Below are 19,493 nucleotides of genomic sequence, written 5' to 3' on the forward strand. Positions count from 1 at the left end.
GGAATTAGAGACAAAAAAATCCAACGTGGATTTCATGGGAAATCCCCGTCAGATATCCACGGGTCCACCTTCAAATTAATGATAAGGTTTTCCTGCGGATTAGGTACGAATTTTAAGCCTCCATTAGTTAAATTGATAAAGTATACGGGGATTCCACACCAAGAATTGACAGGTCACTGTTTTTTTAAATAGTTTAAAATTGTGCATTGTTTGAATGGCTGCGTAGTTTTCCCATTGAAATCAATGGGAGGCGGTTTGTGTGTGGATTTTACGTGGATTTCAACATAGAATACGCACCGAAATCTGAATTATAATAACATTGTAAAAACATACCCTAAAAGTTACTAGAAATTAGCGGCTATTATCTTACAGTTTACATTACATTTCTTAGAACTATCCCAGGAGAATATTGAGTTGCATTTAATTTATGTCTTTTTTTCTTTCCTAGCTACCACTGACTGCTCTAAATGTCACCCTAATGCTACATGTGAAGAAAATTTGGGCAGGAAACAATGCAATTGCAACAAAGGGTTAATCGGCGATGGATTTCAATGCTCTGACGATGATGAATGTGCCTATTCTTGGACCCACAAATGCTCCGGTGCCTGTATAAACACATATGGGTCATACAGATGCGAATGTGCATATGGGTTTACCAAAAACTCTGTAGATGTTTGTGTTGATATTGATGAATGTTCTGACCGAAATCACAGCAGTTGTCACCCTCTAGCAAAATGCGCAAACTTTAATGGCGGCTTCTCGTGTACATGTCCATCTGGCTACTATGGTAATGGCAATTATTGTGAAGTGAATGAATGTATTGCAGGTGCTTGTAGTCACGACATGGCCTGTACAAAGTATCAAGGACATTTTAACTGTTTTGACCCTTGTTCTAATTATACTACACTTGATGATCCATGGAGAAGCATAGACAGTCGTTTTGGTTATAACTGCGATATCGCCTTATCCGGATGGTACAGATTTACAGGCATAGGGGGCATTCGGATGCCGGAAACCTGCGTGCCTGAAAGGCAGTGCAAAACATATGCACCAATGTGGATAAACGGAACACATCCAGGAGAAGGAGAGGGAATTGTAAATCTTACAGCTTGTGTGCACTGGAATAGAAATTGTTGTCACCAGTCAACCAGTGTCCAGATCAAGGCTTGTCCAGGTGGATATCACGTGTATAATATAAATGGGGTGCCGTTCTGCAGCTCAGCTTATTGCACAGGTATAGTACTTTACCTGCGAGATACACTGATTTTTATTATTATAAAATATTAGATTGATGTTATGTTATTTTATTTTAGACCCAGCTACAGTAAAAGATGTATGCCCCTGCACAGAAGATGAAGAATGCAAAATGATTCATGGGAGCTACACTTGTGTCTGTAAAAATAAACGTGAAATTTACGGTATGTGAAATTTATTTTCAAGGTTTTGTTCAGCTTTTAACACAAAGGACATATACGTAGGTTAAGGCCTTATGCAGACGGCTCAGCTGTTTGTACAGAGGCTGCACAACAGCATTCAGAGTCCCTAGGGTTTTTAATTATAGAGCAGTAGGCACGAGCGCAGCTATAAGGGGTACAGAGGTGGCAGTCGTGTCTGAACCCTGGTGCCTGAGTGGGATTGAAGGAGTTTTTCCACAAAACACATGTATCTGCTATCCATAGAATAGGGAATACATGTGTGACCGCTGGGGGTCTGACTGCTCCTACCCCCAGTGATGAGGAGAATGGGGGACCTAAAATCAGCCATGAGAATGGAGCGCTGGTGCGTATGCTCGGCAAGTGCTCCATTCATTTCTATGGGTCTTCCAGGACCACTGTCTCTAGCAGCTCCATAGAAATGAATGGAGCGCTGGTCGAGCATACGCACCAGCGCTCCATTCTCATGGAGGCCTTCGGGGGACTTTCGGTCGCCCATTCTCCTCTTAGCTGGGTGTCCCAGCGATCGGACCCCAACCGATCACACCTGTATCCCCTATCCTGTGGATAGGAACGGGGAGAGAAAAAGCCACGGCGCCACTTGGTATGGATCAAGAAGGTGGTGTAAGAAGGTGAAGAAATATAAATGCTCACCGTGTGGGTTAGAAGAGTTGAGCACTGGGGTCCACGAGGTAGCTGCTGCCAGATCCGGGCCGGTCGCCGAAGGAGACCGCTTGGGTACGAAAATTGCAGATAAAAACAAGGATCTATAAGGCGCTGCTCGTTGTAGTGGACAAATGAGATTCCTGAGATCGGGTAAATAGTTTTGTAAAAAACTGTTTTAATTGCAACGCGTTTCAGCACCGAACCGGCGCTTTCATCAGGCATGATGAAAGCGCCGGTTCGGTGCTGAAACGCGTTGCAATTAAAACAGTTTTTTACAAAACTATTTACCCGATCTCAGGAATCTCATTTGTCCACTACAACGAGCAGCGCCTTATAGATCCTTGTTTTTATCTGCAATTTTCTCATCCTGTGGATAGGGGATACATGTGTTTGTGGGAAAACGCCTTTATAGGATCCTCTGCCATGTAACAAGACTACAGTATTATAAATGGCACATGGCAGATTGGAGACCATGTTACATATTTTTCTTTGGGGCTCAGGAGCTTTAATTTACGCCACTGGCAGTAAGCATTACGTGTGGTACGTACCACACCATGCCGATGTGTGGTACGTACCTCTTTGTATTCTCATTGTAAATTTACAGTAAAATGTCACAATCTGTGTCGCTCAAAGATTCTGCATGAAGCCCCTCCATATAAAATTGGAGGCATAGGGGAGTACAGTCAGAGCCCATAGATTTTTGAAGTTGCTGTATTATGGTTAAATGTATCATCATATAAAACAAATATAATCTAGCATTTTCGTTTATGAGCAAAAAATATGTCAGAATTATTTATATATGAATCAAATTATTCCAATTTTTTTTGTATAGATATTGAAGACTTGGGCCTTGATCTAGTGTGTGATACAAAGAAAATGACAGCTTCTTTCCATACATGCCAATTGAGAAGGCTTAACCTTAATGTCACCTATACCCACCTCCTAGATAGCAGCTGTATTGGTAATACAGAGTGGAATAATACTGGAGTCATTTCAGTTGCTACTCTTCTCCAAGATGGAGCATGTGGAAATCATCTGATAGTAAGTACCCTCATACAGCGCCAATCATATAGGAAGATATGGCTGTCAAAAGACAGCTTCATCCTTTTCATGCAGAAAACGGGGTGCATCACTCAACAGCAGCCATGATGGTTAGATCTAAGCACCCTCTAGTGGCTCCTTGCCTGTGATTTCCTGCATTTCACAGTTTTCATGGGGAACTGTGGCTAGTATTGCCAATTGAAGGAGGCACTTTGTAGTTAGTACTCCTGGGGGAACTGCAGCTGGTACTAATGTGGGCAGTGTTGTTGGTATCTATGGGAGCACTGTAGGTGGAACTGTTACGTGGGAAGTGTGGTTGTCACTGTAATAAAGTCACTGTTGCTCTTTGCAGAGCCGTCCTTAGCCTTTTTGGGGCCCAGGGCAAGGGTTAATTGTGGGGTCCTCCTGCATTTCACAAAAATCAATGTGTCACACAGGCCTATGGTATTTTTTTTAACATGCCTTGTATTCACTGACTCGCTTATCTTCCCTTCACAGACGCGTCTTGCGTGTCCTTCTCCTATTCTCTTCAGGCGCAAACCGGGCCATGAATCAAATCACATGACACTTCCTGTCTATATTATGTCAAGTGATCCGCGCCGGTGTAAGATGGTGCGGCTCTCTCCTGAGCCACAGCAGACAGTATCACACATGAGAGGCTTAGATACAGGGCTCCAGCAAACAGTATCACACATGATAGGATTAGATACAGTGTCCTAGAAGACATATACTTACCATCCCTGCTGCTGAGTAATCTCCTCTTCAGGACCTGGTGTAGTGATGGGTCCTGACGCCATTTAGTGTCAGGACATTATCTGCGCTGCGCATACTGTGTTCTGACATTGAATGGCATCAGGACCCAGCACAGCGCCCGGAGCGAAAAAGGACCCAACCCGGGGAGGGTAAGTAGATGGAGACTGTGGCAGCAAGTGCAGGGCCCAGGATGCTCAAAGGGGCTAAAGGACGGGCCTGGCTGTCTGTTATGCGGACACTTGGCTATCACTGTGGGAACTGTAGCTGTCACTGTTATGGGAGGGGACATTTCGGCATGTTTGCGTTGGGCACCAAAAGAGCTTGTTCCGTCCCTACACGAGGGAAGATCATATCGGTGATGCCTCTGATTCATAACCACCATTGATTTCCAGAATAAAATGGCTCAATAAAGATTTTTTAATCCCTTTGGCCCTGTTCAGAGATTTCTGTTACTAAAAACCTGACACAATATTTTGACCACACCTTTATGGATATAAATGTTTTTTTGTTTAGAATGTAGTATGACTCTCTAAAATTTTTTAGGTAGTGTCAAAGGAGTAAAAAAAAAAGCTCTATAGAGCCTTTAAACCTGCGCACTCAGTGATGGTTATGGATCAGACACTTTGCCAATGCGATCTTCTCACACGCAGGAACCATATAAGAAAACCATTTTGACTGGATTTGCCTTGGTTTTTCTTGTGCCGTAACAAAGCTTGGCCCAGTTGAGAACGTTGCTTTTTGCGCTCACAGCCTCGCACATTACAGCTGTTTCCTCAGGAGGGTGACTTGCTTACTCATTTCTAAATATGGGAATTTCCTCTTATTTTTAGAGACTCCTAAACAATCTGGGAGAGCTGTCAACTATAATGATGGCTCGGGCTGACCTGTGTCCACTTTAGTATATATGTCTTTATGCATGATTGGAAAAAAAAAATGAGACAAGATCGCGTAAGACTTTGGCATTGAGAGAGGTAGCAGGTAGCTGAAAATACATGCTATTGCCTCAGTCATGTGGTGCATTTTTTGTTATTAAAGAAGCATCCTATGTAAAATTGAGTGATCACAGTTTTTTTTAGAGGATCCTTGATGGACCTGTTCTGATCCGTTTTGTAACATCTTAACAGATCCCATTGACTTGTAATGAATCCGCCAGGTTTTTTTTTTGTTTTTACTTGGCAGAACAACGCAGTAGACTACTTTATTCTGCCCATCAAAAGTAATGGAAACCAGAGAGAACTGAATAGCGATCAGAGCCTAATTTTGTTCCCTATATTTGTGAATATGACAATGGCGTGCTGAAATAGAAAATATATATACGAATAACAATTAATGTAACTTTTTTTTTAGAATAATGGAACACATGCAATTTACAAAAATACAATGATTGTGCAAATGAAAACAGACCAGATCATTATAAGAAATCATGAGGTTCAACTGGAATTTTCCTGTTCATATCCGCTGGATTTACAACTAACTCTAGATAACTCATTAAAGCCAGTTATAAGGTAATGGTATCATACACTGGTGACTAAACTCTCTATTAATACCGAGACATGTAAAAGTAGCAATAAAAATACTTGTGTGTGTCTGGAAGGAGTGACTTCACCAGGGTGCTCCGCATTGTAATGGTAGCTAAACTGCGGGACTTTCTTCCAATGTATTTTGTGTGACCATTAAAAAAGTTATACAGGATTATAAAACCACCATGGCTGCTTTCTTCCAGAAACAGCACCACATCTGTTCATGGGTTGTCTCCTGTATTGCAACTAAGCACCATTGAAGGGAATGGGGATGAGCTGCAATACCACACACAACCAGTAGACAAGTGTGGTGCTGTTTTTGGAAGAAAGCAGTTATTTTTATCTAATCCTGTACAACCCCTTTAAGCTATTCCAGGAGCATCTCATAGATTGGAACCACAAATTCTGCTTTGATTCCTGATTATAATCTCATTTTCTTTATGTATTCATCCTAGAATTTATCTAAACTTTCATCTTTCCATTTAAAAATACTGTGTCCACACACATTGCCATACACTGAAGTACTTCTCTATCATGGAACCACCATCTGGCATCAGTGGTGTCATGAATAGAATGAGAGAGTAAAGACCTGCCACAACTACCGTGACACTTAAGCAGAGTATTAAAGTGTGATGATATAAATGTATAGTAATGCAAATTGATATGCCATGCAGGGTCTGTGGAAAGCCAGATGAGACCTTATTTGGAGACGGTTCTGTCTGCCTTTATCGGCTGTCACCCCACATCTGTAACATTTTTAGAGCCTGGGATAATTATTAAAAGACGTTTCAGGGCCGAGATACGTCTATGTATCTCTGGTTGGTTAGTATATGATAACTTGTACAAAGTTGATAATTTTCAATATCCGTAATGCCGTCATTATTTTTACAGTTCACTGACTTTGAGCATTGAAGGCACTGGGCAGTTCAGGGCACAAATGGTCCTCTATAAAGATGAGAATTATGTGTCCCCGTATAAAGATTATGAGATTACGTTGTCAACAAAAGCCACACTGTATGTTGCAGTCACTCTTGAAGGTGAAAACACGTTCCAGTATGTTATGCTGATGAAGAATTGCTTTGCCACACCAACAAGAAATTTCTATGATCCGGTGAAATATGATATAATAAAGAATAGGTAAGTTTAAGAAAATGTAGGTATAACCTGAGTAATACATAGACAGAGAAGGAGATCATGAACTGCATTATGTTATGCTGCTATAACCATCACCAATACTGGGGCGCAGACATGCTGGAACAGAAAAGGACCGAACGCCAAACTGTTACCACAAAGTTCACTGGAACTAAGGTGCGTAAGCCACCCCTGAAAAAAAAAAAACCCATAGTATTATACCTTCTCCGCCAAACTTTACAGTTGGCACTATGCAGTCAGGCAGATAATGTTCTCCTGGCATTTACCAAACCCAGACTCGTCCATCAGACTGCCAGATAGAGAAGCGGGATCCGTCACTCCACAGAAAACGTTTCCACTGATCCAGAGTCCAGTGGCGGCGTGCTTTGCACCACTCCATCCGACGTTTGGCATTGTGCTTGGTGTGTGGCTTACATGCAGCTGCTCGGCCATGGAAACCCATGTCATGAAGCTTCCGGAGCACAGTTTTTGTGTAGATACAAATGCCAGAGGAGGTTTGGAACTCTGCAGTTATTTTGTCAGCTGAGTGTTGGCGACTTTTATGCACTATGCCCAGGGCCGGCGTCAGCACCCTCCAGGAGCGGAATCCCCGGGCCAGAGTGTTACCGAAGCTTTGGCCGGAGATTCCACTTCTAAAGGGAGCCCCTGACATCCCTCTTCATATATGGACAGTGACATCAGGGGCCCCTCCTGGATCGGATTCTTCTAGGGGGAGCCCCAATGGTGCTATCTACAGGGAGGGGGTATAACGCTATCTACAAGGTGGGGGGTGTGGCGCTATCTACAGGGTGTTGTGTGGCACTATCTACAGAGGGTACTGTGGCATTATTTACAGGGGCGTGCGTGGTCCTATCTACAAAGGGCACTGTGGCACTATCTATAGAGGGCACTTTAGCATTATCTATAGACGGCACTGTATATATGGGGGAACAAAAAGGGGGCCTAAATTCTATATGAGGACATAAAGGGGGCCTAACTTTTATATGGGAGCACAAACTGGGGGTCTAACTACTATATGGGGGCATAAACAGGGCCTAACTTCTATGCCAATTTCTGCCCTTTTACTGCTACGGTGAGTTCCCCCGCAAAGGGGCCCACTAAGTCTATGTCGCCTAAGAGCCCACATAAACCTGGAGCCAGCCCTGATTATGCCCCTCAGTACGTTTCGACCCCGCTCTGTAACTTTACGTTATCTGCCACTTCATGTCTGAGTTTCTGTGGTTCCTAAACGTTTCCACTTTGCAATAATAACAGTTGATCGTCGATTATCTAGAGTGGAAGAAATTTCACAAATAAACTTGTTAGAACAGTGGTGTCCTATTACAGGACCACGCAGGAAATCAGGGAGCTCTTTAGAACGACCCATTGTTTCACAAATGTTTGTAAAGGCGACTGCATGGCAAGGTGCTGAATTATATACACCTGAGGCAATGGGACCGAATGAAATACCTGAATTCAATGATTGAGGGTTGTATCCCAATACTTTTGTCCATATAGTGTATATGTCATAAGCTTTCAATTGCTTTTCATGACGTATACGTTAAACAGATGTCATAATAGTCTATGGGTGACAAATGCCACTGTTAGGAATCCGTCACTGCCTATATTTAACAAATACGTCACAAGCCTTTTCCAGCTTGTACGTAAAAGGTAGGCCAAAAAATTTGATGTGAACAGGGCCTTAGGAAATAATAATATTGTGTTCACATGGAGAGTTCTTGGATTGCTAGCAGTTGATCTGATTACTTTCTTTTTTACAGTTGTCCTAACAGGCGGGATGGAACGGTAAATGTCAGGGAAAATGGAGTCTCTACACAAGGACGTTTTTCCGTTCAGATGTTCCAATTTGTCGGAGATTACGACTCAGTATTTTTGCACTGTGAAGCAAGAATCTGTGATACCACAAGAGACATATGCAAACCTGTAAGTAATGGCCTCTTTGATTGTAAATATATTGAAAACAATTAATAACCAATGTTTTTATTGTTTCGATAAACTTTATAACCCATTATTCTGATTTTAAGGTGTGTGCTCATTTAGCAGTTTTACACCCCATGTTCCTATACCCCCTCCTCCATTATTTAACCTAATATCTCTGGTGCTCTAAGGTCATAAACGGGTTAATATTGATATCATCCACGTTGATCTAGGATGAGTACGGGTCAATATCTAATATCTCTGGAGGTCTGTGGTGGTTTAGTGGTTAACACCTGATAGCATATAATGATTATATGGCTTAGGATGGTGAATGGGTTAATAGTGCTGGTCTCGGGCAGGAAAGTGTACTAATAATTTAATTTTAATAGTGTCCAGGTTGGTGCTCGAGTTTCCTGATACAGAGCTTCAAGTCCTTTGCTACGATTCACACAGCTATACATTGAAGGGTAACTAAACATTCAACAAACTTCCGACATGTCATAGTGACATGCCAGAAGTTTTGATTGGTGGAAGTCTGAGCACTGAGACCCCCACCAATCACTAAAACAAAGCAGCAGAAGGGCTCGTGTGAGTGCTCAACCGCTTAGTTTCTGTTTGCCTTTTTCCGGAAAGCTGATGTAGCGGAGTACGGACTCATAGACTTTCTATTGAGCCCGTACTCTGATATATTGATTTCTGGAAAAAGCCGAACAGAAACAATGCGGCTGAGCGCTCACACGAGCTCTTCTGCTGCTTTGTTTTAGTGATTGGTGGGGGTCTCAGTGCTCGGACCCCCACCAATCAAAACTTCTGACATGCCACTATGACATGTCAGAAGTTTGTTAAACGTTTAGTAAGGGCCTGTTCACATCACCGTTCGCTTTTTCCAGGGTTCCGTCGGAGGTTTCCGTCGGGTGAACCCTGCAATGGAAAGTGAAACTGAAACCACAGCTTCCGTTTCCGTCACCATTGATATCAATGGTGACGGAAACATTGCTAATGGTTTCCGTTTGTCACCATTCCGTCAGTTTTCCGTTTTAACTACGGAATCAATAGCGGAGTCGACTATTGATGATGGAAACGGAAGCTGTGGTTTCACTTTTACTTTCCGTTGCGGGGTTCACCCGACGGAAACCTCAGACGGAACCCCGGAACGGAAAGCGAACGGTGATGTGAACAGGCCCTTACCCTTTAACATTATAAAATTGCGTCTGCCTGCATCTGCCACTAGACGGAGCTCCCTCCATAGGGATTTATATAGCTCCCAGTGAACGACCCTTGTAGCATCAGAAATATTTTTTTGCATTTAACACCATGCGGTGAATACAGCAACAGGTTTACACCAGTTTTCTGGCGTTAAAAGTTGAAAAGCCCCATGCCATAGCTACAAATTTAGACTTTTTACTTTTCTGGCCACTTCCAAAAGTGTCAAGAAAAGGGGCAGGGTTTATCCAGAGGTGGCGGGCCTCTGCTGAAAGGACAGATTTATCATAATTTACGACAGAAACTGGAGTTGGTTAAGGTGCAAATGTATGTCTGCTCATAGCAGACGTAGATTTAAATTTCCGTTGCACCTCTTAATATATTTGCCGAAATTTCCACCAACATAAATCAATTTAAGTCTGGCGTTTCACTTACCAGTCTTAATATATTCTCCACCATGTTTTCTCCTGAACAGACCAGATAAGAGGAAACTCTTTCGTGTAGTGAGGGATCAATATAGATCTAAAGGAGTATAGGAATAATATCACTAAAATGTTATAGTATTAAATTTAATATATGTCAGGAATTTCACTTTTATTTCTTTCTTAACATATAAATCTGACGTGCTTTCTTTATAGTCATGTTCTGGTGTTCGCTCAAGTTTCCGTCAGAGTGATGATAATCTTTTTGTATTGGATTATGGTCCCATAAACCTATCAAGTGAGTATTAATACTTTTACCGGAAAGTGCCAGAATCATTGACTTCTCACCACAGAATATCAAAGAAAAAATGTCATTTAAATTCTGTAATATAATTTGTAAGTGCAAAAAAATAATTCAAAAACTTGAACTTTATAAATTTAACTAAATTGAGTGTTAAAACCATAACAAACTTTATCATCAAAATTAATCATTATAACAAGTACTTTAAAAAAAATCCAATTTGACCTTTAATAGGGACCATAAACTGGTAATAAGTTAATGTATTAATCAATTCACTATACTAACTAGACAGGTCCAGCCACATACAGGGCCCATAACATTTTAGTTTTCTTGTTAAAAAAAATCATAAATTAATACATTCTATTATTTTGTATTTTGTTATAAAACGACAAAACATTGTTTTTGTTTTGTTACACTTTTTCTCCTCCCTCTGACCCTTGGGAAATCCCCTTCTTACACCTTTACACAGAACAATGAAGAATGGTTTTATTGAAGACAATATAGTGAGTAAGGGTATGTTCACACGGCCCATTTTCGGCCGTTTTTTGGGCCGTAAAGGGACAAAAAACGGCCGAAAAATCGGAAGCAGAACGCCTCCAAACATCTGCCCATTGATTCCAATGGGAAAACAGCGTTCTGTTCCGACGGAGCGTTTTTCGCTGTGTTTTTTACGTGTAAAAAAACAGCCGTGAAAAAGAAGTGCAGGTCACTTCTTGGGCCGTTTTTGGAGCCGTTTTTCATTGACTATCGAGAAAAAGCTCCAAAAACGTCCGTAAAAAAACGCTGTGAAAAACGCTGCGAAAATCTCGAGTGGCTTAAAAAACGTCTGAAAATCAGGAGCTGTTTTCCCTTGAATACAGCTCCGTATTTTGAGACGTTTTTGAGTTTGTGTGTGAACATACCCTTATAGTAAAGCATGCAGGCAAGGTAACACACAAAGCGCAGGAGTCCAATGTCAGTCACTTTGAAATTAATATTCCTAGGCAATGCTAAAAGTGGCACAAAAAATTAAAAAATAGTATTTACTTTAATTACCCATTTGTGCAATAAGTAAATGGCATTGATCAAAAAGAAAAAGGTTCTGACACATTTATTAGGATCTGTAAAAGACCCCCAAAAAATTATATATTGGGGCAGATTTACTACTTAGAATGTTTTGAAAAATGCACCAAATTTTGGTGCATTTCGTTGCAGACTAGATGTTTGCATTTAGTCACAATTTGGCACATTTTATTTTAGACCAGATGTTTGCGCCTCACTATAAACTTTTATAAAGTGTCTAAAAAAAAAAGGCCGTGTTTAAGTGGGAAAAGGCCGAACAAGAAAAAAGGGGAATGGTTCAAGATGTATTCACACGTATGCATTTTTCCATGCGGTTTTAAGCCACGAGTCACACCTTCAATTTACCAAATTGTGGCAAAAATCTGGCACAAAATTTTGTTGCAAAATAAACATTTTCATACAGCATTCACAGCATGTGCCTCTGTGATCAATGTGGTGCGCCTTCTGACAGCCTGGTCTAAGTTTACGCCGTATAAGGTTCCCACGTAACGTAAATGCTGCTGAATTCTGTGCGGAAATTCTGCAGCATTTACAGTAGCAGCAAAGTAGATGAGATTTTAAAAATCGTATTCCCCCTGCTGCGAAAAAAAAAGCAGCAAAAATGTTAATAAATTGTGATCCAGAATTCAAATTTGCAGCATGTCAATTTACGCTGCAATTTCTTTGCTTTTCTGTTGTGGGTTTTCACCATTGAATTCAATGGGGAGGCAAAACCCGCTACTAATAGCCAAGTGATGCAACCTTTGCGGCGAAATCGCAGCGATTCCCCCACAAAAGTCACAGCTCAGAAAAAAAAAAAGTTTATACATGCCCAGAACTTCCTGCTTCTTCCTCCAGTCCAGCCTACTGGGATGACGTTTTGTTCCATGTGACTGATGCACCCAATCACAGGCTGCAGCGGTCACATGGGCTGCAGCATCATCCAGGGAGACTGGACTGGACGTCAAAGGAGGGACCCGTCACAATGACAGCGGCCGGGTAAGTATTTAATTTTTTCTTCTACCACTGCTTTTCGCAATGTGGTGCGGTTTTTCGGACGGAATGTGCTATGGGTTCCTGGTTGGATACACTATATGATTTTACGCAGGGTTTTCGACCAGTGGGAACCCGGCCTTAAACTTGCACAACTTAGTAAATCTGCCACAATATTTAAAAAATAAATAAATAAAACCAAATACATTCGTTTTCACTTTTGAAAGAAACAGTCACCATTATTATATGACATTCAAGCACCAGGATAAAATGCAGAAAGGTCTGCTCTTTGTTCAAAATAGTAGCACACATGAACCAACATAGGAGACAAAACCATAATCTCTTATTTATCAGCCTTTTTAGATAAATCTAATTTGCATAGAATCCATTTTATGTTATAGCAGGATTATAATATCTATTTATATGCCTTATTATTTTCAGACGATGATTCAACCTCAGATGCTGCTGGTAAGTTCCTATTATAATTTACAATGTATTAGTTGTAACTACTTGTCCACAGGCAAAGCAAGGCAGTAGCCACACGATAGCGAGCATAGTCATCATCAGATCACGCGAGCCCAGATTTACTAAAACTGGCGTTTCATACACCAGTCTTAGAGAGAAGCGCAACAAATTGACACACATCTCTAAAAAAAAATTTAGAGCATTTTGCATTGTCCATTCGCCACAGACTCAAATCTACATAAGCTACCAGCTGGAGTAGATTTTCGCTATAATTTACTCTAATTTTGGGCGTAAGTAATAGTAAATTTGTCAGGCCACTCCCGCTATGCCCCACCCACTTCTAAAATTTGGCGTTAATGAAATAATGAATCTCATAGATAATAACGCCTGGACAAAAACGCTTAAATTTTTTTTTTAATGTTATATCCTAAAAATGGGTTGAATAAGCCAACAATTTCCTATAGATACCAGGTAGGTAAGAATAGATAAGGGTGCCAATACTGAATAATAATCTGTGTGAGGTTAAATTATTATGAAACTACTCCAAAATATCTAGTTTAAACATATAACACCTGTCCCTAACTGGACTAAATAGCAAAGTGTGCATTCACACTGAGTAAAGATCTGATACCTAGCAGAGTGTGCATGAACACTCAATAGTGGAAACGCAACACCATCGAAACAATGTGCACTCACACTGTAATGAGCCACAGCACATAGATTATTTATGCATAAGTACTCATAGATAACAGTGCAGCACCTATAGTAGTAGTGTGCATTCACACTTGACAAAAATTGTACACCCGGAGACAAGAGTGTGCATTCACACTGTACAAAATTAAATGACTAACGCGTTTCTACGTCCTTAATTTATATAGAACGTTTCTTCAGAGGCGTGTAGCCAGGCAGGGCCGATTAGCACATTAGTTTCTCGTGCAGTATTATCTGTCCGCTCTGTGTCTACTAGAGCTTTTCTCTAACAGCAGGTTCTGGTATCTGACCGCAGCAATGCAACAGAACATGGGCTATTTAAGCTTTTAGCCCTGCCCTTTCAGAGGCTGGACGATTGCCGCAAACCCCCAATTAGACGACACCACGTCATCCGACGCCCCGCCCCCTCAGGAGCTCATCCAGATCTCTCCTCCCAGAGCACATTGGACGATGCATAGCGTCACGTAGCCATGGGAATCTCCAAGCGGCTGTGAATTCTAAATAAAGGCGTACTATATAGAGGAGAAGCAATAAAACTAATGTCAATGAGAGGTCGTAAAGGAATAGATGGTAATAATAAATACAAATATAAATAAACCATAGAACTTGCCAGAGGACATAAATCAACGGTTGTCAACGATACCATTATAGCAACCTATCAACGCCATGTACCAACATTACCTCATAGAAAACAAGTATAGGAAATGTTATCATTAAGGCCCCGAGATTTAACAGTCTGCAATAAAAATATCCACCGAGCTTCCCGTTCTAGTATAAGTTTATCCCAGTCACCGCCTCTAGGATCAGGACGTACCCATTCAATGCCTTGGAATTTCAGATGATCTTGATTACCATGATGACATTCCCAGATATGACGTGAAATCGGAGTATCAGCTGGTTCTTCTGTATCATTAATGTGGTCTCTAATACGTCTGCGAAATTCGCGAATAGTTTTGCACACATATTGGATACCACAGCTGCATGTCATCAAGTATATAACACCTTAAATAATAAATCCCCCTCACTGTGCCTGTTGTTACAAAAAATTTTTTATTTTTTTTTACAGGGATGCATGCATCTTGGATAACACTGATACTTATTCTGCTGTGTCTCAAGAACTGCTCCAGTCTGTAATAAAGTGTGATTATGTTTATGACCCTATTTTGTCCCTATTTACACCCCCCATACTCCTGTCTTTCCCTCCTTTGTTCGGTGATTTTTGATAATATGCTTTTTGATTTGTCACATTTGTAATATCCTAAAGCCGTATCCTAAAGTAAAATCCTACAGCCGTTTTGGATTTGCAGCTTTTCTTGTGTGTGCTTTTGTATACCTTTGGAAAATGAATAAAATATTGTAAACATCCGTTTTTATTGTGGTGATTCGTTTGCAAATATAATACTTTAGCTTTTACATAAAATAACATTAGGCTGGGTTCTTAACCCCTGTGTTCTCTGCAAGATTTCTCCAAGACTGTCTCAAGAGCATGCAGAAAATCCTATAGACTAAGGCCTAATTCACACAACCAATATTCCCTCTAAGTCTTCGCAGCTCCTGAGTGGAGCAGTTAGGCTGGGTTCACACAGAGTTTTTTGCAGGAGGAAAATCTGCCTCAAAATCCTGTTTGGAATTTTGAGGCAGATTTTCCTCTGCCTGCACGCCGATTTTTCGCCCGCGGCCATTGAGCGCTGCAAGCAAAAAACTTAGCAAAATACGCTTTCTTTGCCTCCCATTAATGTCAATGGGAGGTCAGATGAGTAAACGCCCGAAGATAGGGCAAAAACACGCCTCCGCCTCCCATTTTCAGCCGTTTTGCAGCGCGGTTTCCGGATCAAAAAACTCGTCCAAAAAGTGTGAACTGGCCCTTAGGGAGCAGGACAAGCCTCGGTCTTAAAGGGCCAGTGTGCGCATTTTGCAGGAAGTCTGAAATCTAGCCCAGGATGCCCTGGGCTATAAAAAGGGCTCTGCCCTCTTGCTCTTTGCCAGAGCGTTGTTTGTTACCCATAGTTTGTCGTGCTAATGGTCTCCCAGTGTCTTCCAAGTTTCCCAGTGTACCTTGTTCCTGTATCCCGTATCCTGTTTCCGTGCTGTGCTTTTGCCGAGCTGTTGCCGTGCTGTGCTACAGTCTTGCTTGATTTGCTACTCCTCTCCTGACATCTTCCGCCACCTGGTCCTGGACGTGCCTGCCTCGCTACTGTCTACGGTTGCCTCAGGTATCCTCGCTGAACTATAGAACTCTGCACTTACCTGTTTGGCGAGCTGACATTCCGCTACGCGGTATGGCCCAGTGGGATCACACCCCGCATCGTGACAGCGATCTGATTACCAAAAGTAATACTCCCAGTAAACGCAAATATAGCGACTAAATAAGAGAATAAGAAAACTTTTTTTAAATACTATAATATTACAAGTACAGCAGTAAAATAGAAACTTATATACTGCAATTATAGGTATGAAAAAAAGAATACCTCTATTACACCACTGTCCCTATAGATAGCGCCACACAGACCCCCTGTAGATACCACCACACAGACTCCCTATAGGGAGCGTCATATACCGTGTTCCAAATTATTATGCACATTGGATTTAAGTGTCATAAACATTTAATTATTAGTTTTTCAATTCAACTCATGGATGGTTTTGTGTCTTGGGGCTCTTTGGATCATTGTAATCAATCTCAGACACCTGTGATAATTAGTTTGCCAGGTGTGCCCAATCAAAGGAAAACTACTTAAGAAGGATGTTCCACATTATTAGGCAGGCCACAGGTTTCAAGCAATATGGGAAAGAAAAAGGATCTCTCTGCTGCCGAAAAGCGTGAAATAGTGCAATACCTTGGACAAGGTATGAAAACATTGGATATTTCAAGAAAACTTAAGCGTGATCATCGTATTGAGAAAAGATTTGTGGCTGATTCAGAGCACAGACGGGTTCGTTCAGATAAAGGTATAATGAGGAAGGTTTCTGCCAGACAAATTAATAGGATTAGGAGAGCAGCTGCTAAAATGCCATTGTAAAGCAGCAAAAAGGTATTTGAAGCCGCTGGTGCCTCTGGAGTCCCGCGAACCTCAAGGTGTAGGATCCTCCAGAGGTTTGCAAGTGTGCATATTGCTATTATTCGGCCACCCCTAAACAATACACACAAGCAGAAACGGTTGCAGTGGGCTCAGAAATACATGAAGACTAATTTTCAAACCGTGTTGTTTACTGATGAGTGCCATGCAACCCTGGATGGTCCAGATGGATGGAGTAGTGGATGGTTGGTGAATGGCCACCATGTCCCAACAAGGCTGCGACGTCAGCAAGGGGGTGACGGAGTCATGTTTTGGGCTGGAATCATGGGGAGAGTGCTGGTAGGCCCCTTTAGGGTCCCTGACGGTGTGAAAATGACCTCTGCAAAGTACGTAGAGTTTATGACTAACCACATTCTTCCGTGGTACAAAAAGAAGAACCGTGCCTTCCGTACCAAAATTATCTTCATGCATGACAATGCACCATCTCATGCTGCAAAGAATACCTCTGTGTCATTGGCTGCTATGGGCATAAAAGGAGAGAAACTCATGGTGTGGCCCCCATGTTCCCCTGACCTCAACCCTATTGAGAACCATTGGAGCATCCTCAAGCAAAATATCTATGAGGGTGGGAGGCAGTTCACATCAAAACAGAAGCTCTGGGAGGCTATTCTGACAGCCGGCAAAGATATTCAAGCAGAAACTGTCCAAATACTCACAAATTCAATGGATGCAAGAATTGTGAAGGTGATATCAAAGAAGGGGTCCTATGTTAACATGTAACTTGGCCTGTTAAGTTTTTTTTGATTGAAAGAGCTTTTGATTTCTGTAAATATGACCTCCTGATGCTGCAAATTCAACAAATTAACATTTTAGTTCTCTTTACAACCTTTAAAATGTTTTGATCTCTGTTGTGCATAATAATTAGAAACAGTGCATTTTGAGTTTTTTACTTCTAAAAAACAATCTGTTATCATTAGGAGATTTGTTCAATAAAATTTGCATTATACTGCAACGGTTGATGGCTTGAAGATTATACTGACTGTCATTTGCATCGACTATTTAGGAAAATCAGCGAAAAATAATAATTGCATAATAATTTGGAACGCGGTGTACACAGCCCCTGTAGATATCGCCACACAGACCCCCTATAGACCCCCCTTGTATATAGTGCTACACAGCCCCCCTTTTATATAGTGCCACAGCCCCCCCTTGTATATAGTGCTACACAGCCCCCCTTGTATATAGTGCCACACACCTCCCCTTTCTATATAGTACCACACAGATTCCCCTTGTATATACTGCCACACATCCCTTGTATATACTGCCACACAGCCCCCTTTGTATATAGGGGAATTGTATATGTGGGACGCATGCGCAGACCAGCATGATGCAGTGATTTCATCAGGCCGGCCTGCGCAGGGAGTCTTCCCAGCGCCTTATAGGCTGCAGGCCTAACGTGGCTTGCAGCCTGTAGTATTCAATTGTATTTGCGTCCTGAAGGCGCAAATACAAGTGAATGTGGCTGCCACTAGCACCGGGGCATGGGATTTAAAAATTAGTCAGTGGGGGGACCGTGGAAGCCGCGCACCTTATGGGGAACACTGCACACGACCATGTTCGGTCCGTGATATACGGACCGCATGTCGGCTGCATTCCCCGGACCAAACACAGTGTAGGGAGCCGGGCTCCTAGCATCATAGTTATGTATGACGCTAGGTGTCCCTGCCTCTCCGCGGAACTACGAATTCTGTTGCGGAAAATCTGCAGTATTTACGCAACGTGTGAACTGGCCCTTAGTGTTTACCCATGTACATTACATTCTGTAATGTGTGATTGAGACTGATGTCTTCACACTTGTTTTCTTTTTTTTATGAAACTGATGAAACTGGCATCAGTTTGAGTCACACAGAAATTAATAGGATCTGCCATAACCAGTCTCTTTTCTTTTTTAACAAAAATTATGCAGGAAAACAAAAAACAAAATGTGTGGCTATAGCCTTATGCAGGCAGAGCTTAGATTGAAACCTGGGCATTGATCGATCAACTGGCGCAGGGCAAATGTGGTGCCTATTTTCAAAAAGGGCTCTAGGTCTTCCCCGGGTAATTATAGACCAGTAAGCTTAACATCCATCGTGGGGAAAATGTTTGAGGGGCTATTGAGGGACTATATACAGGATTATGTGACAATAAATAGCATTATAAGTGACAGCCAGCACGGTTTTACTAAGGACAGAAGTTGTCAAACCAACCTAATCTGTTTTTATGAAGAGGTGAGCAGAAGTCTAGACAGAGGAGCCGCTGTGGATTTAGTGTTTTTGGACTTTGCAAAGGCATTTGACACTGTCCCCCATAGACGCCTAATGGGTAAATTAAGGACAATAGGTTTAGAAAATATAGTTTGTAATTGGATTGAGAATTGGCTCAAGGACCGTATCCAGAGAGTTGTGGTCAATGATTCCTTCTCTGAATGGGCACCGGTTATAAGTGGTGTACCCCAGGGTTCAGTGCTGGGACCACTATTATTCAACTTATTTATTAATGATATAGAGGATGGGATTAATAGCACGATTTCTATTTTTGCAGATGACACCAAGCTATGTAATATAGTTCAGACTATGGAAGATGTTCATGAATTACAGGCAGATTTAAACAAACTAAGTGTTTGGGCGTCCACTTGGCAGATGAAGTTTAATGTAGATAAATGTAAAGTTATGCATCTGGGTACCAACAACCTGCATGCATCATATGTCCTAGGGGGAGCTACACTGGCGGATTCACTTGTTGAAAAGGATCTGGGTGTACTTGTAAATCATAAACTCAATAACAGCATGCAGTGTCAATCAGCTGCTTCAAAGGCCAGC

General features: G+C 41.6%; 1 protein-coding gene across 1 annotated transcript in view; it reads left to right on the forward strand.

Annotated features, from left to right (window-relative positions):
* Nucleotides 1-14,883, forward strand: part of LOC142656629 (uromodulin-like) — a 38,331-nt gene extending 23,448 nt beyond the window's left edge. The window contains exons 9-17 of the mRNA XM_075831554.1: nt 449-1,234; nt 1,314-1,418; nt 2,932-3,140; nt 5,241-5,398; nt 6,305-6,550; nt 8,326-8,488; nt 10,324-10,405; nt 12,884-12,910; nt 14,685-14,883. Of these exons, the coding sequence (XP_075687669.1) occupies nt 449-1,234; nt 1,314-1,418; nt 2,932-3,140; nt 5,241-5,398; nt 6,305-6,550; nt 8,326-8,488; nt 10,324-10,405; nt 12,884-12,910; nt 14,685-14,752 (1,844 nt within the window). The 3' untranslated portion in view covers nt 14,753-14,883. The remainder of the gene's footprint in view (nt 1-448; nt 1,235-1,313; nt 1,419-2,931; nt 3,141-5,240; nt 5,399-6,304; nt 6,551-8,325; nt 8,489-10,323; nt 10,406-12,883; nt 12,911-14,684) is intronic.
* The last annotated feature ends 4,610 nt before the right edge of the window (nt 14,884-19,493 follow it).

The sequence above is a fragment of the Rhinoderma darwinii genome, chromosome 6 (assembly GCF_050947455.1).
Source record: "Rhinoderma darwinii isolate aRhiDar2 chromosome 6, aRhiDar2.hap1, whole genome shotgun sequence".
In the NCBI taxonomy this organism is placed as follows: Eukaryota; Metazoa; Chordata; class Amphibia; order Anura; family Rhinodermatidae; genus Rhinoderma; species Rhinoderma darwinii.